At 35.2% G+C, this 23,467-nt stretch overlaps 6 protein-coding genes across 11 annotated transcripts; 3 read left to right on the top strand and 3 right to left on the bottom strand.

The window, feature by feature from the left end:
* Positions 1 to 112: 112 nt before the first annotated feature.
* Positions 113 to 1,716, bottom strand: LOC139111297 (odorant receptor 13a-like). The gene is made up of 6 exons (XM_070671474.1): positions 1,633 to 1,716; positions 1,076 to 1,547; positions 814 to 913; positions 546 to 668; positions 315 to 470; positions 113 to 190 (listed from the first exon to the last, which is right to left on the bottom strand). The coding sequence occupies exons 1-6, from the start codon at positions 1,709 to 1,711 to the stop codon at positions 137 to 139; spliced, it is 984 nt and encodes a 327-aa protein (XP_070527575.1). The 5' UTR covers positions 1,712 to 1,716; the 3' UTR covers positions 113 to 136.
* A 2,383-nt stretch (positions 1,717 to 4,099) lies between these two features.
* On the bottom strand, positions 4,100 to 5,222 carry LOC139111306 (uncharacterized). Its single transcript, XM_070671499.1, has 3 exons — positions 5,054 to 5,222; positions 4,443 to 4,602; positions 4,100 to 4,346 (listed from the first exon to the last, which is right to left on the bottom strand). The coding sequence occupies exons 1-3, from the start codon at positions 5,186 to 5,188 to the stop codon at positions 4,192 to 4,194; spliced, it is 450 nt and encodes a 149-aa protein (XP_070527600.1). The 5' UTR covers positions 5,189 to 5,222; the 3' UTR covers positions 4,100 to 4,191.
* A 938-nt stretch (positions 5,223 to 6,160) lies between these two features.
* Positions 6,161 to 7,736, top strand: Prosbeta5 (Proteasome beta5 subunit). Its single transcript, XM_070671484.1, has 5 exons — positions 6,161 to 6,389; positions 6,659 to 6,815; positions 6,931 to 7,143; positions 7,209 to 7,442; positions 7,521 to 7,736. Exons 1-5 carry the CDS (start codon positions 6,246 to 6,248, stop codon positions 7,628 to 7,630), a joined length of 858 nt encoding a protein of 285 aa, XP_070527585.1. The 5' UTR covers positions 6,161 to 6,245; the 3' UTR covers positions 7,631 to 7,736.
* A 408-nt stretch (positions 7,737 to 8,144) lies between these two features.
* On the top strand, positions 8,145 to 10,107 carry LOC139111312 (death-associated protein 1). Its single transcript, XM_070671507.1, has 3 exons — positions 8,145 to 8,342; positions 8,611 to 8,710; positions 9,858 to 10,107. Exons 1-3 carry the CDS (start codon positions 8,291 to 8,293, stop codon positions 10,015 to 10,017), a joined length of 312 nt encoding a protein of 103 aa, XP_070527608.1. The 5' UTR covers positions 8,145 to 8,290; the 3' UTR covers positions 10,018 to 10,107.
* Positions 10,108 to 10,520: 413 nt separating this feature from the next.
* LOC139111308 (MICOS complex subunit MIC13 homolog QIL1) lies at positions 10,521 to 11,999 on the bottom strand. 2 transcript variants are annotated; one of them, XM_070671502.1, is made up of 3 exons: positions 11,844 to 11,999; positions 11,577 to 11,736; positions 10,521 to 11,461 (listed from the first exon to the last, which is right to left on the bottom strand). In XM_070671502.1, the coding sequence occupies exons 1-3, from the start codon at positions 11,855 to 11,857 to the stop codon at positions 11,276 to 11,278; spliced, it is 360 nt and encodes a 119-aa protein (XP_070527603.1). In that variant the 5' UTR covers positions 11,858 to 11,999; the 3' UTR covers positions 10,521 to 11,275. The 2 variants fall into 2 exon arrangements, with proteins under 2 accessions (XP_070527603.1, XP_070527602.1); XM_070671501.1 differs by having other exon boundaries at positions 11,802 to 11,998.
* A 1,218-nt stretch (positions 12,000 to 13,217) lies between these two features.
* Positions 13,218 to 23,268, top strand: Lpcat (lysophosphatidylcholine acyltransferase). Of its 5 annotated transcripts, none has more exons than XM_070671452.1 (11): positions 13,218 to 13,647; positions 16,355 to 16,500; positions 19,040 to 19,254; positions 20,091 to 20,203; positions 20,621 to 20,775; positions 20,852 to 20,989; positions 21,070 to 21,195; positions 21,277 to 21,421; positions 21,511 to 21,609; positions 21,693 to 21,837; positions 22,005 to 23,268. In XM_070671452.1, the coding sequence occupies exons 1-11, from the start codon at positions 13,522 to 13,524 to the stop codon at positions 22,088 to 22,090; spliced, it is 1,494 nt and encodes a 497-aa protein (XP_070527553.1). In that variant the 5' UTR covers positions 13,218 to 13,521; the 3' UTR covers positions 22,091 to 23,268. The 5 variants fall into 5 exon arrangements, with proteins under 5 accessions (XP_070527553.1, XP_070527552.1, XP_070527555.1 ...); XM_070671451.1 differs by lacking the exon at positions 19,040 to 19,254 and adding an exon at positions 17,741 to 17,958 and having other exon boundaries at positions 13,221 to 13,647; XM_070671454.1 differs by lacking the exons at positions 13,218 to 13,647; positions 19,040 to 19,254 and adding exons at positions 15,229 to 15,890; positions 17,741 to 17,958.
* Positions 23,269 to 23,467: the final 199 nt, after the last annotated feature.

Genomic DNA, 23,467 nt, shown 5'->3' with positions numbered 1-23,467 from the left:
AGTTCACAGAGAAATATTGGTATATATTATAATATGGTACCATATGAATGGCGTTTATAAAATTTGCGTTTGTAACGCATTGAATTAATTATACATTGTAGTGATTCATATTAAATAATCCAAATAATTTATGTTGTTAATTGTTATTGGCAAATAACACGGATACATAGCCTGCCGATGTCTTTAGCAACTAAAACATTATATTTTTTAATGGTGAATAAATATTATTTAACGGTAAATTAAAAACTTGAAAGAAATATGTATATTATTAAGAAAAAAGTTTTTGTACATTTTTAGTGCTCTATACAACTTACATTGCAAAACGTTGACATTGTCATCGGAAATGTTTTTCCTGCCGTAATATTAAGCGGTTTCTTTGCACGGAGCATGATTAATATCAATTCTTTAGCTACCTTTGGTTCCAAATTGTACCACGAATATTCATATGCGGCGTAAAATATTTTTTCAGACTACAAAAAACATACATTAGTCACAGAATTAACTGATTCGCGCTTAATCGTTATTTAAAAAGAAAAAAGCATTACTTGAGTTACGAGAAATTCGCCACCCGCACAATAAATACCCGTATGCATTAAAACACACACACTTGAAGAGATGTACCAAATGCAGTTCACAGTTGACAAAGAATCACTTTGAATTTTAATTACCTAAATTAATATATTAATTACATATTATTAAAAATAATTTTATTCTAAAATCATTGTGTTAAAATTGATGTTAATTAACGAAAAGTAATGTTAGCTAAGAATTTGTGACATTTAGTTAAAATAACATTCTGCTATTTTGATTTACATTAATTATTAGAAATCCGTGAAGACAAAATAATATGCCAAACAAGAATAACAAGCCGAGTATCATTAAATTGAATGTATCGTCAACAATCTCTGTAGATCTGCAAATTAGAAAAAAATGTCATGTACGCAGTGATATAAAACATTTATATAGAATCTGATTATAGTGATAAATCTTTAAGCATATTGGTAAAAAAAAAAAAAAAAATTAAGCCCGGTTATTTGTTTGACACACAACTTGTGAACATTTTCAGTTTAAGAACCTGATCAAACGAATGTGGTCTTTCACGTTGTGCTTTAAGATTACTTTAAAATTTGATTCTGCCCTCAAATTTAGTAATCTCAGATGCAGATTTTCTATCTGGCCGCATATATGTAAGACCAAAAATACAAGAAGATTATCAATAGCGGTGTAATAGAGACCACATGCGATTAGCCCTATCAGTTGTATTAAATACGTTATTTCGTATTTCGGGCTACTTGATATATCGTACAAATAATAAGTTGGGATTGGCAAAGGTTTTCCAATCAGATCGGTAAGATTCGTTGTGTAATTAATCATTTGACCATAAAAGAAGGCACTGAATACTATCGTCACTAAACCAAGGATCATGAATACTCCACACACAGTTACCAAACGGACGATTTTGGCTTGCTTTAACATGACATTTCGTTCTTCTTTCATTTTTGTTTTCATCCAATCTTCTATGATCATGTCAATCAACGGCGATAACGCTAAGAAAATTATACATCTTTAATAAATATATAAGCTTAATCAAATAATATAGAAGAGAGAGATTTTCCTTAAACGATCAGGTACCTTCTTTGTTATACCATATCGTGAAAACTTTTAGTATTGATATTAAAAGAGGCAAAGTATATTGTAAATTATCTATCATCAATTCCATATCGCCCCATACTTTCTTCAGCGCTGTTAAAGCTGGTATTGTTAATACGAAAATCACAATAAACATATTAAATAACAAGCTAAGCTTCGATAACAAATCTTCACGCCGATTCTTTAGCTTTTCCGGCCACAATCCGAGAGTTTTCAATAAGTAACGGGTCAGACCAATCGCCCATTGTAAATCTGTGAATATAAATCAATTAATTAAATATGTTTGAATTCTTTGAACATCACGTTACACTGTAAGCTTGACATATTTCTGTTCAATTGAATCCACTTTACACTATAAAACTATAGGTGTTTTTTAAATAATTTTATAATAAATCCTGAAAGTTATAGGTAATGTTTATACAACACACAATTATAACGTTTATTGATAAAAATTTTGTCTCTTATAATAAAAAATTAATTAAGTATTATACATAAGATTGACGGAGATATATAAATTTTTAGGTATATACTATTTTCATATAAGAATGGTTACAGATTAAAATTAATTAAAAATTATGAAAAATAAAGAAAGGAAGAGAGAGAGCGAGCGAGCGAGCGAGCGAGCGAGCAAATAAATTTTGCGATAAAATGTGAAATATTTGTAATGTGATTATTAATAGAAATTGTTTTCAGCTAAAGTTTAAAAATGTTTTATTTATGTCGCTCTTTCTTTTTCTTCACAAATAAACTTGTAGCAAATTCAGTTAGACGCCCTAGTGCTGCACACAGGCTGCATCGGTGTATATTAAAGTCGCTTAAAATATTTTAATTTTACTTTACGTTCAAGTTAGATTAGTGGTTGTACAATGATTTTAATGTACATCGGTACATTACGCACCAGTGCATCCAATTGAATTCGCTATTAATTCACTATTAATAATTGCAAATTTTATGACGAGTGATATTATTTGTATATTAAATCTGCGTTTTTTTTTTTTTTTTTTTTTAATTATTATTTTAACTGATAACGAAAAAGAACACCGTTATATGCGTTTGAACGATCCATTGGCCAAAGGGTTACTGCCTTTTCCTTCGTCGTTTTACGGTGTTATCCCTACTTTTTGAATATTATTATTACGCATGCTTTCAACACCATACTTGAAACATCATAGACCTACACCGTCGTGAATATTTCAGCAACCAACAGGCATATGCTCTACTATTATTTTGTTCATTTGTGAAAGAGTGCGATGTATAAATTCTAATGCGAGAATGCGCGAAAACGAGTAAGTATTTCAAGTTTCCTACTTTTCTTTTTCTTTTCGTTTTTGCGGCATGTAAGAAAAAAAAAAATTTTATGTCCGTAATAAAGAGGCGAATCGGATCTAACTGTTGAAAGTTTCAGGAGGTTCGTGGAAGGCGCACAACTTGCAAGTATTTTTTGCTACCGCTAAAAAAATACCATTCCTAAAAAAGAAAGAAAGAAAGAAAGAAAGAAAGAAATTGCTGGACACTTCTACCGTGCATTATTAATAAATCTACAACGACAGGTGAGTCTGCTTCTGTCAGTAGTCGAGACTTATTGTTAGCTAGGTAACAAAAGTGATAGGAAGACGCAGTAGAGGCACAGGGACAATTTGTGATGTGAAATATAATTCTAGGATTAAAAAGCATTACTAAAAGAAATAAAAATTAATTTTGGGATAAAATTCCTTTTTTATTGGTAACAGAAAGAAACAAAGTTTCTGTAGCTGAGCATATAATGTTGCGATATGATATATAATTTTAATCTAATCTTCGATTAGTCTGCTGTTGAATCTAATAATCGTAAAAGAAAAGAAAGAAAAAAAAAAAAGATTAAATTTGACAATGTCCGATTTCACTTAGGAATTTCTATACGAGTGTAGTAGGTATATCAGCAAGGTATCAAATGGAAATGTTGCAATAATTTTTTTTATTTAGAAAATAAAATTTATTCGGTCTTACGACCTACAATCTAAATTTTCTATACAAGATATTTGCACCCTAGACTCATTTAATACCTCTTTTAAGCAAAAACTTGTTTTGGTTTGAGTTGACGGAGAAATGTTGTTGGTGTAATATCATATAAATGGGGTTCAGGACATTTGCATTTGTAACGCATGACAATGCCGAAGCGTAGGTACGTGAGTCGCTTTAATGATTTTCAAATGACGTGCTTATTATGCAATACTTATCACATCTTATTCTTTCAAGGGCTATTTTTGTACGTTTATCTATAGAAATTCAATATAAAGTGAAGCATTTAATTGATACAAAATTTTTTTACGTTGATAACGAAAGTAGTTTATACTATATTGGAAAAAAAAAAAAAAAAAAAAAAGAGTTGAAAGAAGAATTTGTTTAGAACGAGAATACGTAATAAGGACACAGAGGTTTCTTATTGCAGTTAATAAATTCTCGTAAGAGATGGGAAAAAAAACTCAATTTGTTTTATTTTTCTGTTACAAGCAAAATATGATAAACATAAAAACTGCCGTTTGCTGCATATAAATGCATCGTTTAATGCGCTGCTACGATTAACGTGAGGTAGGATTTCGTGTTAGGACCAGCACGAATGTTGATGTTGGCTCTGTAGGATCCAATATTACCCGGTTCGCCGCATATTACTGCATAGCTACCACTCTTGTTCTCCACGTTCAAATAATGGATAATTCCTGTACAAGAGAAAACATTTAAAACCAATGGATAAAAAATTTAACTTGATACTTAATAATTATAAAATTGATTCATATCTGTGAATATTTTCTTACCATTGTTGATATTTATCGTTAAGGTAGATGATTGAACAGTGTTTGTTGGATTGTTAAACACGAGGTCTCGATTGAAGATCGTTTCGTCGGCGTATCTTGTTCCAACTTCAAAATTTCCAATGAATCCTGAGGCAGCATGTTTCTCAGGCATAAGACTTTTCTGTAATAATAAAATATGATAAAATATAGATTTTTCTTTCTCACGCAAAAAGACTTGTAAGAGTGCTCTTCATATGTATCTATAGAATTTAATAATACTTGGATTAATTTATATGCAATTTGTAGATAAACCATAAGTGTCTAGATTATCTTGCATTCTAAAAACTGATAATAACAATGACTGTGTAAGTGATAATTTTCTTTGTTACCAAAAATTAAACATGTGATATGGATTATATCTCACAATCAATGCAAATTCTAATTTTTCAACAAAACTTGGCGTCTTCTTGTGTCAGACTTCTGTATATTAATTATAGAAAAAAAAAAAAAAAAAATTAGGCTTTATAACTTTATTTTGAAATCTTGAACGTGTGCCGCTAATTGAATTATTTGCACGTATGTTTGCAGATTAGACAATGCTCAGGAAGCGTGTAATTAATTTATTGGCTCACCACCGCCGTTTTTGGGACGATGTCATCCTGGGTAAAGTCGATTTGAATGTTTTTCGACTGCGACAAGTCGATGGCAGCAGCCGCCTGCTGCAGGAGGCCTAGAACCGCGAGGGCGACGACGATCAGACGCGACATTTCGATACCGTTTGATCGGATGTCGAGTTGCGTCCGTCTCTTTTATAGGGCTGCTCGAGTGATGCGCCAAGGTGAGCGTGCCTTATCTGCACAGCTTTTTTATGATTTCTCCACCGATAGCGGCCCTACCGTGTTTCTCCCCCGCGGAATACAAATAAGAAAAATACGACCGCGATAGAGGCACGTATATGCCGTCCGTCTGGTTCGCGGGGCCGTGCGTGGTCGACGAATTCTCGCGCGGATGACCCTCGAAAAGATTATCGGCCGTTCTCATTGGTATTCCAGACGAGCGCTTGACGCTCCAGGTGCCAGTAATATAAACATGTTCTGCTTATTTCTTTCTTTTTCTTTTTTCCTTTTTTGGAATCCTTATGGAAATTATCTGCGTGGCTGCAAAGGAATCAGCAGAGCTTTTAAACTCTCTACTACTTCTTCGAATCTGCGAGCTTATTGCTTTCTAGAGAGACCCAATTTCTGTTGTAACTTCGGTTCCATATAAAAAGATTCAGGAGAGACTGCAAAAATTAAATATTTAGTTCGTGTTATTAAAGAATTATTCTTTGACTTATCTTAAAAAATATATTTTTTACGTTCCTATCTGCAATCTATAAATTCATGACTTAATCTTAATTATATTTCTAAAAAGCCGTGTTTAATTAAATAGAATTCGTCGTTATCGCTTTTCCACAATATAAGTAGTACATTGAATTGATTCTCAGAAGTAAATGTAACTGATAAATGTATTTTTTAATTAAATTAAAAGAACTGAGCAGTGCTAAAGTATTATGTAAGAGAAACATACATCGATAGTTTATTACCGAAAATTATTAAATATAAAACAGCCTTTTTTATACTTTTTTTTTTTTTTTACTTATTAAATAAAATGTTAGAAAAAGAAAAAAAGACCAAACTCTCGTAAGCTTTTTTTTCTTAAACTGTCAATCGAGCGCTCTCTGTTGGAAGCTGTCAAAACTATAGACGATGACAAGCACTATGCACTATATAATATACAAGCAGTCGACTTCGACGGTCAACAGACTATACCATTTTATTAAAAATGGCGCTCGCTGAGGTTTGTGGCATCAACTCCGCCGTCGATTTTGGCTATTCACAGGAAAAAGACAAAATTGCCAGCGAAGTGGAGTCGTATACTAAGAATTTCGTCAACAATCTTCAATTGGCAGTACCACCATTCGTAAACGTAAGCCTGCGAATACAATTTTAATTCAAATTTGCAACATCATGCAAATCAGATGTACTTTTACAGCTCACAAATTAGTTATAATTTTTCGAATTAACGTCAAGTCGTAGCAGCTATTAATAACGTTACTCTAATATTGATAACAATTACATTCTCTGAATATTTTACGATTTTTTTGTCTTTTCAACTATACAAATATTTATAGGTTATTTGAAAAAGGTTAAAAATTCTTTCGATCCTTTACTCGTGTTTTTCTGTACCGTATACAGCCAGCTGAAACTCTTGGCCGTATAGCTCAGGGCACTGATGACACTGGGAAAAATCTAAAGATTAAATTTGATCATGGAACCACAACTTTAGGCTTTCGATATCAGGGTGGAATCGTCCTGGCAGTGGATTCACGTGCAACAGGAGGACAATTCATTGGTGAAATACTCTATATATATATATATATATATATATATATATAACGACACATTAATAAATTATACAGTTTTTTCATTTTTCATTACAACTAATCGACTTTTGCTTTGTCCTTTAGGTTCATCTACCATGAAAAAGATAGTAGAAATCAATGATTATCTGCTTGGCACTTTAGCTGGTGGTGCTGCCGATTGCGTCTACTGGGATCGAGTTTTGGCAAGGCAGTGCCGCATGTATGAACTCAGAAACAGAGAGCGTATCTCCATCGCGGCTGCGAGTAAACTTTTGTCGAATATGATTTATAATTTCAAAGGAATGGGACTAAGTATTGGTAAGATGACGAATAAAGCTTACATTTTGAATGCGTGGGGCATGCAAAAATTCATAATTTTGTAGGTATGATGCTGGCTGGATGGGACAAACGCGGTCCTGGACTTTATTATGTCGATTCGGAAGGTACTCGTACCCCAGGAAAGGTTTTCAGCGTTGGTTCCGGATCTGTATTCGCGTTTGGTGTTCTGGATTCAGGTTATCGATGGGACTTGACTGACGAAGAGGCCTATGAACTTGGAAGAAGATCAATCTATCATGCCACACACAGAGACGCCTATTCCGGTGGTATCATAAGAGGTTGGTATAAAGTAATGAGAAATATTTAAGTATCTTGTGTAATATCACATTTTTTTTATTATACATTTAATTTTATAGTATATCACATGAAATCAACCGGCTGGGTACACATCTCAGACGAAGATTCCAAGGACTTGCATTATGCGTACCACGCTGAGAAACCAGCAGTCGCGAGCACCTCTTCCTAGACTTAATTATTAAATATACCATGTATGTGCAGATTAATCGTTTATGCAATAAAACGTAATTATTTCTATCTGTGTAATTTATAATAAATCATAAATTCAACATTTTCTTGCTGCTGTGCAATTTTGTTGAATATTATTGCGTAATGTTTATTTATTCAATATTTAGTAAATATTAATACATTATTTAGATTTTATATAGTTTCTGAACCACTGTTAAAGGACAATTTTTCAGAAATGATACGGTAATTAAATATATATGTTATTTTAATATAAATATTTAATCGCAAAAAAAGTTATCTCTTAATTAAAACAAAATACATAATTGTAGATAAAATTGATAAAAAAAAAAAAAGTTTGATGAATTTACATATTAAATTCTTACTAATATCGCTCATTAACGTTTCTACACAGATTGTCATCGTGCATTCGAAGAGGCGTCATGACTCATGAGAGAGTCTAAACGTACGTGTGGGAACTTCTCTCCCTCCCACTGCTCCCCTCCGTTTCCTTTTCGCCGTTCGCGTTCTTGGCAGCACGACGCATAGGAGGAATTGAATGCCGCTATCGGCGAGGCAGAGAAAGACGCAGTTAGTGCCGCGTTGACGACGGCAACATATTGCGACGAGAATTCAATCGAAACGCCAAACAAGAGACGACGAGATGTCGAGCGACGCGGACGAGTGCAGGCTGAAAGGCGGTCATCCTCCAGCAGGTTGGTTAGCGATTCCCTTTTCCGCGTTTCGTCCGCCCTTGCAGGAATCACGCGGGAATACGGGTTAGGTCCGCGTTTTTATTCGATCGTGGCCGTGACGTGCCACCTGTCGCTGCCGATTTCCAAGGCCGACCTTTCGCTCGTATCCTAATTTCAGTCTTTTCGTGCGATCACTACTTTAGTATCTCCTTTCTTTCTTTCTTTCTTTCTTTCTTTTTTTCTTTTTATTTATATTTATATTTGTATTAATTTTGTCTCTTTTTCCTAGTTAAAGCGGGCGGCATGAGGATAACGCAGCACAAGACGCCGAAGGACGAGCGCGAGACGAAGCCAAGCAAAGACGTCGAGGAGAGCAAGCCGTCCAGCAGGTGAAGTAAATTGCGATCCTGACGTCTCGCGCTTATTGCGACGTGACTAACACACACACACACACACCTGTCCCTCGACACGGATTTGGTAATTAGCGGCTACTCGTGGCGTTAACAAACAAGGCAAACGGCGGCTCGCATCGGATTACAGAAGGCAACATAAGAAATATTTAGCAACCCTCGGAATTGAAAATCGAGCTAATACTGAAAATAATTTAAAGAATAGACGCCACATCACGGCTGCTTCAAGTGGACAAATGGCACTTGATTCATTCTTTTACAATCGTAACTTTTTTTTTGTTTTTATTAATTTCTTGAAGCTACATAATATCACCGCTGCTTATAATTCTATTCACATGAATAATTCCCTTGAGCCAACGCAATTACAAAATTGATTCCACTTACATATTAAGTGTGGAACGTTGTATATCCTTTTTATATTTGTTAAATGTAAAATGAAAGAATTGCGGGACGAAAACTCGTGCAATTTTGCTGATTAATACTTTACTGCGCAACGTCACTCTGGCGATAAATATCTTTATCGATGCTCCGGATTTATATAACGCAATGTTGTGCAATCAAAAATAAACGTGAGTTACATCTGAAAAAACATTTGGAGAGAGAGCGAGAGAAAGAAGACTATTCCGAACGTCGAAAAATTAAAGCAGATTTAAGTTTAATTTCATGACTAACCACGTCGTGTAAAATTCGATAAAATCTCTAGGATTATAATAATAAACATAAACAATTTTCTTTTACTTCTGAATTCAGAAGCATGTAACATATGTTCTCGAGATAACTTTTTCAATTCAATCGTTTCAATTAATCCAACCGTTCGACCGATAACGATATTTCATATCATTTGTAAAAATATTTGTTCATTGAAGTATGTGTACCTGTATAGGTATCACACCGTTACAGTTATCGTTATAAAGATATCGCACGTAACGGAAAGAAACTGAGAACGCCCTATCCCCATCGTCAAATGTAAATCTTTATACATATGTATCGCTAGAATCAATTACTCTAATATTTTTTTAATTGTCATCAACATTTTTTACACATCAATATAATTGCGATATTTAATATAACTATTATCTTATTTCCAAACATAGATGAGGAAAAAAAGGATTTTCTATGTTTCTAGTCCACCAAAGACGATAATGATCAGCGGTGCTCCGGCTAAAGGGAATGCTGATTTCCCACCAGAAGCTGTGCAACATTTCCACGAGAAGCCTACACCGACGCATGATGCACGGCCGATGCATTGTTCGCGCCCTATTATTATTCAGCAGCCCAGGAAGTGAACTATACTTTGCCTTGTACTGCTGGACCCTGGTCCACAAAGTCACTCGTTGATTTTACAAAGAAAAAAAAAAAAAAAAGATTATAAATTATACGAATATATATATATATATACGGGAGATAGGTATATATCATATAAATATTACTTGAAAGTTTTTAAAAGTTAACATTAAAAAGTTTGGACTTCTTAAATGCGGTAATATATGCAGCGCTCGATTCCTCATTCTTTAACTCAGATCATTAATAATTTTTATTTAATAAAAGAACGTGCAAAGTTAAAAAAAAAAAAAAAAAAAAAAAAAAGTCGGAACAAATTTGTGATTACGAAAGCTGCGAAATTGGATCAATTTTGAAGATAATAAACGGGCAGGACCCGCATAACTAATCTATTAAAGAATTGAGGAACCTCGATTTCTTATACGCTGAAATATTACATCACTTTGCGAGAAATATCAACTATACTATTGTTAAAAGACGAAAGACAAAGTTTATTTTTGCCACTAGATTCTTTGTGTCGGCATTTAAGATTGTACGAGCTTTTGCGAGTGCATCTGCGACTCGTTATCGCACGTTTATCGTTATCTTATTGTTCCTTTTATACTAGACAGTTCTTTGCTACGATTATATTAATGTTACAATTAAGAATATTCCGGTAATATAACTATACGATACTTATTACTATTCTGGGGACCAGTATGTACTGCGACTCATGAAACTTTTGCATTTAATTGCATTTTTAATCGCTTCAACCTTTTTCTTTTTGTATCTGACCATACGTAGAAATTCGACGTATCACTTTGAATTTTAGGAAACTTAGAAAAGTCTCGTTAACGTGGATTAATGTTAACAATTAAGTTAATGTTAAAACGCGTTAATGTAAGTTAAGCGTATAAATGTCGAACGAGATTCAATTGGCGCCAGTTTGTATAACATTTGACAGGAAATAAATACCCACGTATGTACATAATTTAAATTTAATCCAAATAATTTGAAATAATTGATAATTTTGGCTACAAACTGATATTATTAATGGTCAAATAAATATTAAATAATGATTATTTAATAATTATCGATGCAAAAATTGATTTGACTTTTATACTAAAATATATATTTATTGAACATATAATAAAGTAATATGAAAAAGTTGAATAAAAGCCGTTAACAATGTATAGGCATAAATTAATGTGGCAGGCATAAAGCTAATAACAGCTGAATAATCTTCAATTATTCCTAAAATCCACAATAAAGGATTAGAAAACGCTATTGACTTTTTTCAGACACGCTTTGTTGCTCTATATAACTTTGCATAGCTTCTGAAATACTTGTCACCCTGTTGGTCACATGGGTTGGAGTCTCGGACAAAAATTTCATGCTCGCTATGACTCCTTTGTTCCATGATGACTTAACTGAGTTGGATAGATCGGTAGTACTCGGCAACGGTGGTAACTGCATATAACAATTTATAGAATTGGGATTTAATGTTTGACAATGTGTAACGAGTGAAAGTCAAGCATTTTGACTCTAAATATACTGTTGTAATGCTCGCTAACTGAAATGATACCTCGTTGACGAACTCCTTAGGAATATTGTCTTTGAGATAAGGTGCAATACTGTTGTAGAGCCTTCCATACAATTGCACACTGTCCTCAGATTTGGACCACAGGCCCTGTTGGACGCTGTAGTAGACTACACCGCCTACAAGCGTGGCTTTAACGGCAAACCTGCAAGATATAACCTTTCGTTATAATTCAATCGCGATTTGTGAAATAGTATGCCATGCAAATACCGTGACAGCCTGTTTTCTCTACTCCTCATTGAATGTACTAACCGCACGATACCCATTATTCAAAAATTAAGATGATTGCGATCCAAAATACTTTGACCAAACACTCGACGTCTGTCACGAAACTTACGTAAAGCCCGCTGTGTCTATAAAGACTCGATGCCTGATGCCTTTCGAGTAATTGGAATAGTACGGAATTTCGAAGCAGACGCTAGCGTTCGTTGGTCAACCGCGACCAGTGACGTGGAGTATTATGGCATGATAAAGCAGAGAACGTATACTCGCGGCGAGGCGTTGATCGACGTGTTCGATAAGTGCTTTCAGGTGAAGCCACGAAGATGGCGCGACGTCGCGAGGTTCGTTAGATTTTCAAAATTTCTGAGGCCTCTGATTGAATCGTTTCCCGCTTGGGACTTGGAAGTGCGTGCTTGCGTGGTATCAGAACAAAAGAAGAAGATTTTTAAGGCGACGATCGTTGGCTCTCTCATCTTAACCTTTTGTTAGGCGCTTGGCGTATTTGGACCGACGATATGTCGTCTACTCTGCATCTTTAACAATTCAATTGCTCAAGTAATATTGCATGTACTGTAAGTTAGCCCGTTAATTTTTTTGATATCGAGGTAGTCGTTGATAATTCAGTCATCATTTCTTCAACTCTTTTACTGATTTACTGACGCTTTGACGGCTAAAAACCCTGACGTTTGACAATATTAACCATGTCTTTTTTACAGATATAAGTAAAATTGGGATGACGTCATCATGGGGTTTTACACTCTACCTGAGATTGTCTCTGATAATTTATTTCACACGTAATATTTCATTACGCTAGCTGAATGGAATATATATCTCTTAAAATCGTTTGTCACAGAAAAATATGTCAAGACGACGAATTGCAAAATCCAAAGTATGGTTATGTATGGTCGATTGCATCAATCGGACTTTGATCAAAGTAGCCTGTTGTAACTTTATTAACTTTATTATTGCAGGTGCACGAAAGTCGCGTGAAGAGACTGTTCGTTGAGGCAGGAGAGACGAAAGGAACGAGTTAATATTAGCGTGTGCACGATATTACAGGTATGCGTTGCAAAATTTAGACTGTCGCGTTAGTCGAAGAAAATTAATGACTGTCTCACGTGCCAGAGGTATCCTAGAAAAATGCGGCGTGCGCTGTTCGATTTTCAAGACTTATCGGGACAATGGAGTGCGATAGTCGGCCAATTCAAATTTCTGCCATTTATCGAGAAGCCGTGAAAGGTATGCCAATGGACGAACGCGACGGGAAGAGAACTGAGGACTGCGTGCGGAGGCGCAAGCTCTCAACGAGATGGATACTCGCGCAGCATCGGGCATGCAGTAATCGGGTCGTCGGCATCGCTCGTCGCCGACGGCGGCGGCGCTCGCTCGCTCGCTCGCTCGCTCACTCGGCGCGTAATCGGCGGGAGGAAACGTCGAACGGTCCGAGGTGGCGCGTGTCCGGGTAGCGCAGTCTACCGCTGACCGTTAACCCTCTCGTACGCGTAGGGGTGCGTGATACGTGCGCGCGGCAGTGCCTTTCGTGATATCGTCACGTCGCACGGGACGACGTGTTCTTTTCTCCCTGGCTGTTTCTCCCCGGACGAAAGAAGGGTCTTCAACCGTTGAGGGATATTCGCGCGGACTCCAGTCCCGTCCTGGGAGTCTCGCGGGCGAGTTTTACGGGCCAAATCTCTTCTGTTCCGCCAAGATGAACGGACACGCAAAGAACGAGCAGCCGAGCGCCGACGATGCCGACGTCGCCTCTCTCGGCACCGACATTCTCAACCCCTTCGTGCATCGGTTAGAGCTCGGTTCCACCTACGAGAAGCTCAAGGTCAGTATCTCACAGATACGGCTTCCTTCCTTCCTTCCTTTCCCCGGGATCGATGCTCGTGCGATCGCGTTTTAGGGGATGCCGCCGCCGGCGCCACTGCCACCGAGAGACGGGTGTGCTTCGATCGCGGTGCCGAGAAAGTGCGCGTGAGTGTTGGACTTTGCTTCGCAGTTTACACGGAGCTTCCTAATGAACCAACGAAAACAGCGACGACACTCTAGGATGAAAAAATAACTCGTGCTCGAGTCGAGTCTCTTGAATTTTCGAAACTTGTTTGCGAGAACAATTATTTCGCAAAGTAGTCCGATCGTTTAAAAAGAGAGAGAGAGAGAGAGAGAGAGAGAGAGAGAGAGAGAGAGAGAGAGAGAGAGAGAGAGAGAGAGAGAGAAAGTTGTTTCCAATAATTGGTTTCTTTTAGCAGAAATTCTTAATTTTTTAGGCCAAATTTATCGCACTAGGACAAATGTAATAACACGTATGATTTGGATGTATTAATACATGCAACAATTATCATCGTTATATAAGATTGCATTGCAATTCCAGTTGATGGCGAAATAGGAACGCGGGAGTAACGTAGCGAAGGAAAACATTCGTCGTGGGGCCGAGGAGATATCGGCGCGGACACAGAGGCCGGTTTTTCCAGAAGTTGGTCGCGGCGCGACTTTCACGCGAGAATCGGTCAGGAATCGTGCCGTCAATTTCGTCTATTGCATTCATCGCTTTTTCCTCGGACAAAGGAGAAGGATTTACGAGCGGCCGTTGTCTCGTCATTCCCGCCCGATGGTCCACGGCGCGCGAGGTGTATTGCGCTTCGCATATTATTTCCGGCCAACTTTCTTCGACACGCGCCTCTCCTCTCGTCGCGAAACGCGATACCAAATGTTAGTCACGTGTGTTCGCCGTGAACAAGGTCATTACGGTAGCGATTGGCTTTAGATGCTCTGACGTCTGACAAGTTGCGATTTGGAAAGTTGACATAGTATATTTTGTCCCCCTTTCCCCCGCTTCGTTATTGAAACGTGCGTATCGCACTTCTTTGGGGATAATTAAACTGCTCGCTGCGACACGTCGAGTATGTGCCAAGTGGGACATTGTAGAACGCAGATGTTTTTATGCGTGCAGTTATATTTCCGCTTCCTTTTCTACACGCAAACTTTGATCTGCGGGCATATTTTGTAAATTTTTAAGGTTTACGGAAATTTGTCGAGTCAAATTGTTTACGATAAAAGAACAGGAAGTGATTTTCGCACTCGTTAAACTCGTTTCTAGCTCTTGCGAAAATCGGTACCGTTGAACGTTTTTGCCGTTCGTGTATTTTGCTTGCTAGCCATTAAAATCGCGACCTGAACTTTTCTAGTCGTTAAAACGAGATGCGAATAGCACTCCTTCGTGGACCGATGCTTTCTCTTGTTAAAATCCCAGCCAAGTTTTGAGCGCGTAGAAAGCTTACTTACATTCTAGATGCGGCAACTAAATGAAGAACAGCACCATCGTTCTCTAACGGGAATTCAATTTGAATATCACGTCTCTAAACGGAGATAGAAAATCGACAAATTTTTTTTTTTTTTTTTTTTTTTTTTAATTTTATTTACAACTCTATATCACGTTCGCTATCTTTTTACTCTCACCTTTTACTAGAGATACAGTTTGTTTCGTAAACTGTAACCTGCTCTACGTAATTTTAACATATATTCTAATATTACGATTTAATATTACTAATTGGGGCATAGCTTTTAAATATTTTCTTGTTAAGAAAGCGCAATATTTAAGATGTACTATTCTTAATAATATTTACTGTTACATCCACGGGACTTTCTACGCAAAAATCAGCGCATGACGGACGTATGCTTTATAAGATTCTTCGGTACTGGTTGCGTGACATTATCGATTAGATCAATTGTATATCCTTACTGGTCGTACAAATTTTTTCTTTAGACATCGTTTTAACGTTTATACGCGAAATATGTCTTTAACTTCTTCTTTAGTCATTGTCCCAATTCTCTTTTATTCGCCTCTGCCAGGAAATTATGTCATAGGAATCGATCTGGGTCAAGAACGATATTTATTTCACGACATATAAATTTGATAGGCATTCCTTGGTAGAAACTTACTTTTGTACATCACACATCCGGCGCATTAGTGTGGAGTTTTCTTCAGCAAGATGAACTGAGATAGGACGAGATACATCAACGACTCAAGTATCGTTGATGTGCGTCTAACGGATCGGCGAAACGCAACGAACGGTACTCGCATCCTATCTCCTTTCTGCTCTTCATTCTTTCTTTCTCTTCCTTTTCACGAGACGGGAATCCAAAGCCTTTTGCTGGACGCTTCGCAACCTTGACCGCACAAGACGGGCGATAAGTTAGTCCAAGAACCAATTACTTGCTTACTTGCGTGTCCCATTTTTACAATTTTGCAAGGACATCACATCGATTTAATGAATTTTTAATGTCGCCTGAAATAAGTATCTTAACGTGTCTCAATTATTAATATCTATATATCTATATATATATATATATATGTATGTATTGTGGAATATACGTAGAAATGTCCGTGGGACATTCAAGAGAAACCTTCAATTAGATTAAAATTGCACAATTTTATTATTTATAAATAATTGAAATATACAATCTTTAATTTAAATTGTAGCTATAGAATTTTAATTTTCCATAAAAATTGACACATGAATGTTTTAACGTTTCAGACAATATTTTTAACAATCGCCCTCCTACCGTTCAGGCTAGCGGCAATTACAACTTTGATGATACTTGCATGGTTATTGGCCTGCTTTGGTTTGCACGGATTATCAGAGGAAGATCTTCGGCGAGCCCCACTCAAAGGATGGAGACGGTATGTTTTAAAGACACCAAACGGCGAATCGCGAAAGAAAAGAACGGTTCTCTCCTATATTTTTTTTCGTTCTAACAATTCTCTTTTATAAAGCTTTTTACGTGTTAACATAGTCATATTTATTGGGCTCTCTTTTTAACCTCTGTACGGGGTATGGTATTATTTTGGTTTGTTAACGGTAAATCTATTGTACATATTTGATTATATGTTGCTTATAAATTCTTAAATCTAGACAAAAATTTTACTATTTTTTAAAGATATATAACAACGCTTATGATACTTATTAAATAGTGGTCCATATTTAATGCACGATTTGGATATCATAAAGTGCGATTACAGGTTTTAGCTGTCCGTGATAGAAAGAGGACAAACGCATATTAAAAATGTGTGTCCTTCCATATAAAACAAGGTTGTCTTTTCACCTTTAATAACGTCCTTGATTGCGATTTTAATATGATACAACTGGCTTTATTTTAATTTGTGCGAATAATTGATGAAATTTTTTTAATTTATATATGCCAGTACTTAATTTTTTTTTTTTTTTTTAATTTGTCGAAAAGTAGTTACAATATTACTTAATTTCAAGAGTTTCAAGCCATCAAGCTATTTTATTTAACAGAAAACTGTTTATTTTATTTATTTTAATTTAAACAAAATATAGAAACTTGGTTAATTGATAATAAAGTAGTGGTTTCGTTTATATATATTTTTTGTATAATTTGGTCGTGCATTACTGTCAAGGTCTTACGATAAAAAAAAAAAGTCTTGCTATAAGACAACCTTGAATGGTATAACGAAAGATTATGACGGGTTCTGAGACTGAAAGAAATGTTTCTGAACTTTAACTAGATGCTGCACACAGTTGTTTAGAGTGCAAGTTTCTAAATTATTTAAAAGACTGATACTTGTTTAGATTAAATATTTAGCGTCACTTTCAAATCAGCTCTTATGTGAATAAGAACATAAATAAATTATTGATTATTAATTATTACATTATTATAGTATTGTGTCCTAGTTCAAGTATTTTTTAACTTTTTAAAATTTGTCTAGATCTAAGAATTTTTGCGAGCTAATAAAAATATAAATCGTTTATGGAACCGATCCTTCTAATCTCCTAATTTCGGAGAAACTTTATATACGATCCTCGCTAATTATTTTAGACTCCCTTTCGAGAGTAGAAATAGAGAATCGCATCGGACGATGGTGCATGCGCATTGCAAATTAAACCACTTAAAAACAGAGACATGCGCGTCGTGATCTGCTGGATGATGCGGGCATTATTTCTCTGCGGTGGATTTCATCACTTGAAGGTCAAGGGCCGGAAGGCGGAGACTAAGGATGCCCCGGTACTAGCTCTCGCCCCGCATTCCAGCTTCTTCGATGCACTTCCGGTGGTGTACCTTGGAGGACCAAGCATCGTTGCCAAAGGGGAAAGTAGCCGCCTCCCTTTCTTTGGAAGTACGTCCACCCACCATCGCCTTGTCACTTACTAATTAAACTAATTAACAAAAGAGAGAAGTCGCTATATATATATATATTTTTTTTTTTTTTTCAAATAGAGATCGATTTTTATATAAGCTAAATCGTGATTTTATCAACGAAATCATGAGTGAAACTTCTATTTTTAAGACAAAATTGGAATGCAACACTTGAGTGACTGTTGTAAGTTAAATTTGCGACTTTTCTTCTTGCAGAGACAAAAGTATTTTCTGTTTTATATTTAAAAAGAAAATTGCAGTATACTAATTTATTTTACTGTACGTAGTAAAGTATGTATTATGGTGAATGGGATTTATTGTTCAATAACTAATAGTTCTAATAATTTTTGCTAACACGGCTTTCATGTACATAGGTTTATTTCATTTAACAGATAACTTGCAATTAATCTTAAAGCTAATTTTATTTAAAATTAATTAAGAATTTTATTAAATTAATTGAAACTAACACCATTGTTAACTAATTGAGTGTCTGCATTTATAAATTTACATTGTGTATAATAACCACTATCTAAAAGTTGGAGATCAGCAAATATGTAGAACTAAAATGATTTTAGGTGTCAAATGGTTCATATATACATACATATATTTATATTTTTATATATATATATATATATATATATATTTATATTATATATATATATATATATATATATATATATATATATATATATATATATATATATATATATATATATATATAACATTTAAATTGTGCGCACTAACGATTATCGAAAAATTGGGTTACTAATCCAAACGCTTTCACCGTCTTTTTGTTCCTTTTCTTTCTGATCGTTTAATCGCATAGAAAGTTCATCGGACATACTCATTTGTAAACGCGTTTCCTTCCTTCGTAGTATAATTTGAATATACAGTAAATACACTCAACTATCGCGATATCTCACGTTCTTTTCGTGACGATACTATTATACTCGAATCGTGATACGTCTTTCTCTACGATACTAAAATATTTAAATAGTTGAGAATTTAGTGTCGAACACTCGTAAGCAGTTCCATATTACCTTATCGGTTGATACCTGCAGAAAATTAGTACCATGGATATGTTTCGTGGGCCGACTCACTTACCAAGCTGGCGGGATGAAAATCGTCGTTCGAGGGAAACAGGCTTCCCGAACGGAAGCCCCGATTCTGGTTCTCGCGCCGCACTCTACCTTTATTGACGGCGGCATTGTTTACGTCACCGGATTTCCCTCAATCATCGTCAGGCGAGAATCGGGATTGAATCCGTTTATCGGAAGTAGGTGACACATTTTTGTTTCTTTTAATTTTTTTCTTAATATTATTTTACAGTTTTAATCTATCGCCAACAAAATTATTTATCAAGTGTTTAAGTTTAAGTATTATTTATGTGATATTGAAAAGTTGTACGTGATTAGACTTTTGCTAAGTGAAATAATGATGTTATCGTATGCATACTAATCAAGTCATTGAGATTATTGCTCATGCTCGTGCAAGACGTGAGACTTTTAAACAAAAATTTGGTCTTACAATTATTATATGTAACAGTGTTACGTCTAGCGTGACTCATACAGCATGTTATTGTGTTATTGTCATAGACAGCAATTATACGACAGGAATGCATATTAAATATACTTAATTGTTATAACTGTCATTATTCTATGAAGGCCATCAAATTTTTATCCTATAAATAGAATATAGCTATGTTTTTTATTGATTAATGAATCCTGTTCACCATTGTGTAACAAATGATTTTCAAGTATGCACTTGTAAGAATTCTATTACTTAACATTCTGATTGCAGCTTAACGAAACAATGGCTCATTTGCTTATGCAAACTTGAAAAATAATCGGTCTCGATCTTTTACGAGAATGTTGTAATGAGTTTCCGGTTTTAGGTGGTCGTTGACATCAACTATTTTAAATAACTGAACATGTCAAATCGTTTGTGAAACATTCTTACAAAGTATATTCATTACTTCCAAATAAATTGTTATGCAACGAAGCTAAAGATGATTCAATCATTGAATGAAAACAAGCAAGATCCATAAAGTGATTATTACTTAAATGTTTCTGAAATTGTCTACATTTTTCATTACTTTTTTTGCGTATGTAGAGCTTATCAACTACACACAGCCAGTCTATGTGTGGAGGGAAGACCCGAATTCCCGTCAAAATACCATCAAGGAAATTATTGAAAGGACTACGTCTAAAGAGGATTGGCCACAGGTAATTAGAATATTAAATAATTAGTAGTTTGTGGCATATTCTGATGTAGCTTAACGTTTTTTTAAGTGGTTCCAATGCGTGTATATTTTAGCAGTTGAAAAATTCTCCGAATACTTTTTTAATTTAATTGTAACTTGAGAAAACTAAGTATAAGTAGAACTGACGCACACAAGATATTTTATTTCGCTTTGAACTCTTCTCTTATTTCGTTTGAAATATTGATATATAATTATGAGTTATTCTATGTATGGAGTTTATAAAGTTTCTAGACCCAAGTTCATAAACTTTTGCGGAAGTTCGTAATCTTTTACGATGTTCTCAATAATTAATGGATGCAAGATGCACGCAAACTTGTAATCGAGACTTAAATCGCTACCTTCGTGTCTGCTGGTGCAATTGACCGACTCTTCTCCTCAGGTTATGATATTTCCCGAAGGAACCTGTACAAACCGGTCGTGTTTGATTACGTTCAAATCGGGTGCCTTTTATCCTGGGGTACCAGTGCAACCAGTGTGTATCAGATATCCTAACAAATTGGACACAGTAACGTGGACATGGGAGGGTCCTGGAGCGTAAGTATAAAAATAGAAAACTATCTTTCTCCTTTTCCTTATTTATTTTTCATTCGTTGCCTTACATCCGTTGCAGATTGAAATTGCTGTGGTTAACGCTAACTCAGTTAAACAGTAGTTGTGAGATCGAATTTCTTCCTGTCTATAACCCAAGCGAGGCGGAAAAATTGGATCCTAAACTATATGCAAATAATGTACGACGTCTTATGGCTGAGTAAGTTTTTCACGTTCAACGAACCAGTAGTTTTTAGAAAGCGTATAATATGTTAAAAAGTTATTTTTTTAATTCCACAGAGCGTTAAAAATTCCTGTTTCGGATTATACATACGACGACTGCCGGATTATTCGAAAGGCTCATCAATTACATCTTCCGCATGCTTCCAATATCGTAAAAAGCCATAAACTTCGGTACAAATTAGGGTAAGTGGCAATTAATATAAATGTAATTTATATACATTTTATTTATGTAGGATTTTAATCACTTTGATTTATTCGTCACAGTTTAGTGGCATCAAAAACTGAAGAAGAACTCGTTCAAAAGAAGACAAAAAATTTTGGCGAAGTAAATCTTCAGGAATTTGCGCAAATCCTTAGATTGGATGACAAGGATCCAACTACTCAACAATTATTTCGTATTCACGATAAGGTCTATATGCATATTATAAAATCTAAGTAATTTATCCATGTATATTTCATATAATTTAATTTAAAAAATTATATACATATAATTTGCAGTTTGGACAGGGAAAGGTCGATCTAGAAGAGTATATCTTCACCGTTTTGGCCACAACGAATGCCAACACGGAACTAGACAAAATCGAGATTGCATTCGACGTAAGTGCAATCTGTCTTATTGCATATAAGAAGTTATATATCTATGTAAACTTTTATTTTTACGCGATCACTTTGTACTATAGATATGCGGCTCGAAAACAGCAGCGTGCTTAACCCAATCGGAACTTAGGAAAGCCTTGAGGTTAGCGATACGTATGCAATCAGAGGAATCCGACAGGATCTTTCAGCACGCCAGAAATGACGAGAACGCTTGTACAGTGACCTTTGGTAAGCATTTGATCATTTATATTCTCCTAACAATTAAGGCTTTTGTTTCGCAACCTATTAAATGCCAAAAGTAACAATTATATTTGCATTTATTAACGATAAAAAAGATGTTTTAGAAATATATTTTACCATTTTATATATATATTTTTTCTTTTTTTTTTTTACAGACGACGTTTTGACGCAATTATCGAATCGAACGGAGTACGCACATTTGTTCGTTACTAATAACGAAAACTCGAAAAAGGCTATTTGAAAGTGTCTTTTAGGGCCTGATGTTTCTTCTTCTAGAAGACATCGAGACAGGCCTTTCTTTAGTCCTATCTGCTCCACTCCTGTATAAGAAACGTAACCAAGGTGCTTCGAAAATTTTAAAGCAAAACTATTTTGTCGTCTATGGCAGCTGCAAGTTTATATAAACGACAATTTAGACAACTAGCTCGCGTCTTTCCCGTAAACTTCTAAATTAGAAAAAGTAAAAAATCTAGCGACTTAGAATTTTAGAGATAAAATTCTAAAATTCGAGAATTCTAAATGATCCTAGATTTGATAATCCATGAATGATTTAGCTATAGAAATCCTAGTATCCGTGGATATAAAAATCTAAAGATTTATGCTATATCTTAGAGTGGAAAATGTAACAAACTTGATAATTTCATCTGGAGGTCGAAAATACCAAGACTAGAAGATTGAGAATTTAAAAAGTAGAAAGCCTAAGGACCTGAAGAAGCAGCCATCTGTAGTAAACTGTACATTTGATGATAAGTTAGAATATGGAAGTTTAAAGATCCTAGGCTTATTTCCAAGATTTAAGAGTGTCAAAGTCCGAGGAAGGAAACCCTTGCACTGTTCGATGTACAGTAAATATTATATAACATACAGTTAAGTGATCCAATCATTAAAAGTTTCTTGGTAGCTCAAAGGGATCCGAGTCTCCACGACATAAACTTTTGGATGCGCATTTAGAGGGAGGAAAGAGAGGCAAATAATTATTTAATTTATTTTTCGATTCAATAGTCCGACACCGCGATATTCGGTACGTATGTATAGATTTGCGATTATGAAATATACATATGCGCCAAGCTGTGTACATACTTGTTGCACACTGTGAACCAGCATATACATATGTAAGCATATACACACGTGTATAAGATTAGACGAAGAGATTGTGCGAATCGATCGTGTATACTATCTACCTATGCGCGCGCAAGTAAAATTCATGTGTGTACGTATTTACGTATGATGTATATAGAAAGAAAAAACATGTATGTGTGTATAGTCAGATTACCTACTTTGTAATATCTGTATATGAACGAAATGGCCAAAGTTATAAAACACGCATTGTTAGTTGGTCATTTTGAGTTAAAAACAGGTACATTCGGTTATAGAACATTTACAACACATATTAAAATAATAGTATTTATTGAACCGAAATTCTTGCTTTCAGTGCGTTAAATTATTATACCGAGATAAACTTTTAACCAAAGAAACTGTTGTTATTTCGTTAAATAGGTATTACATGCGCAGGCACGTGTTCAGGATTATAATATATACATATATATTATAAACCTGAGCAGATATAAGTTTCAATAATCTTAAGTCTACGTATCTTTTTAACGATGGATGTAATTTA

The sequence above is a fragment of the Cardiocondyla obscurior genome, linkage group LG23 (genome assembly GCF_019399895.1).
Source record: "Cardiocondyla obscurior isolate alpha-2009 linkage group LG23, Cobs3.1, whole genome shotgun sequence".
NCBI lineage: Eukaryota > Metazoa > Arthropoda > Insecta > Hymenoptera > Formicidae > Cardiocondyla > Cardiocondyla obscurior.
Note: the sequence above shows the minus strand (reverse complement) of the source record. Positions and strands in the feature narration are given on the sequence as shown.

Bases quoted from the DNA above. Each gene is read 5' to 3' on its own strand.
- LOC139111297 (XM_070671474.1), bottom strand. From the start codon at position 1,711: ATGATAGATAATTTACAATATACTTTGCCTCTTTTAATATCAATACTA. The intron at 669-813 runs GTAAATCAAAAT...ATATTAATTTAG, and splicing joins ACGGATTTCTAATAATTAAT to GTAATTAAAATTCAAAGTGA. The intron at 191-314 runs GTAAGTTGTATA...ATAATGTTTTAG, and splicing joins CAATGTCAACGTTTTGCAAT to TTGCTAAAGACATCGGCAGG.
- LOC139111306 (XM_070671499.1), bottom strand. From the start codon at position 5,188: ATGTCGCGTCTGATCGTCGTCGCCCTCGCGGTTCTAGGCCTCCTGCAG. The intron at 4,603-5,053 runs GTGAGCCAATAA...TTATTATTACAG, and splicing joins TCGTCCCAAAAACGGCGGTG to AAAAGTCTTATGCCTGAGAA. The intron at 4,347-4,442 runs GTAAGAAAATAT...TCTCTTGTACAG, and splicing joins AACGATAAATATCAACAATG to GAATTATCCATTATTTGAAC.
- Prosbeta5 (XM_070671484.1), top strand. From the start codon at position 6,246: ATGGCGCTCGCTGAGGTTTGTGGCATCAACTCCGCCGTCGATTTTGGC. The intron at 6,390-6,658 runs GTAAGCCTGCGA...TACCGTATACAG, and splicing joins CAGTACCACCATTCGTAAAC to CCAGCTGAAACTCTTGGCCG. The intron at 6,816-6,930 runs GTGAAATACTCT...TTTGTCCTTTAG, and splicing joins AACAGGAGGACAATTCATTG to GTTCATCTACCATGAAAAAG.
- LOC139111312 (XM_070671507.1), top strand. From the start codon at position 8,291: ATGTCGAGCGACGCGGACGAGTGCAGGCTGAAAGGCGGTCATCCTCCA. The intron at 8,343-8,610 runs GTTGGTTAGCGA...TCTTTTTCCTAG, and splicing joins AGGCGGTCATCCTCCAGCAG to TTAAAGCGGGCGGCATGAGG. The intron at 8,711-9,857 runs GTGAAGTAAATT...CTATGTTTCTAG, and splicing joins GAGAGCAAGCCGTCCAGCAG to TCCACCAAAGACGATAATGA.
- LOC139111308 (XM_070671501.1), bottom strand. From the start codon at position 11,857: ATGGGTATCGTGCGGTTAGTACATTCAATGAGGAGTAGAGAAAACAGG. The intron at 11,737-11,801 runs GTATTTGCATGG...TATATCTTGCAG, and splicing joins AGAGAAAACAGGCTGTCACG to GTTTGCCGTTAAAGCCACGC. The intron at 11,462-11,576 runs GTATCATTTCAG...TGTTATATGCAG, and splicing joins CTAAGGAGTTCGTCAACGAG to TTACCACCGTTGCCGAGTAC.
- Lpcat (XM_070671451.1), top strand. From the start codon at position 13,522: ATGAACGGACACGCAAAGAACGAGCAGCCGAGCGCCGACGATGCCGAC. The intron at 16,501-17,740 runs GTATGTTTTAAA...ACTTAAAAACAG, and splicing joins CCACTCAAAGGATGGAGACG to AGACATGCGCGTCGTGATCT. The intron at 20,990-21,069 runs GTAAGTTTTTCA...TTAATTCCACAG, and splicing joins GTACGACGTCTTATGGCTGA to AGCGTTAAAAATTCCTGTTT.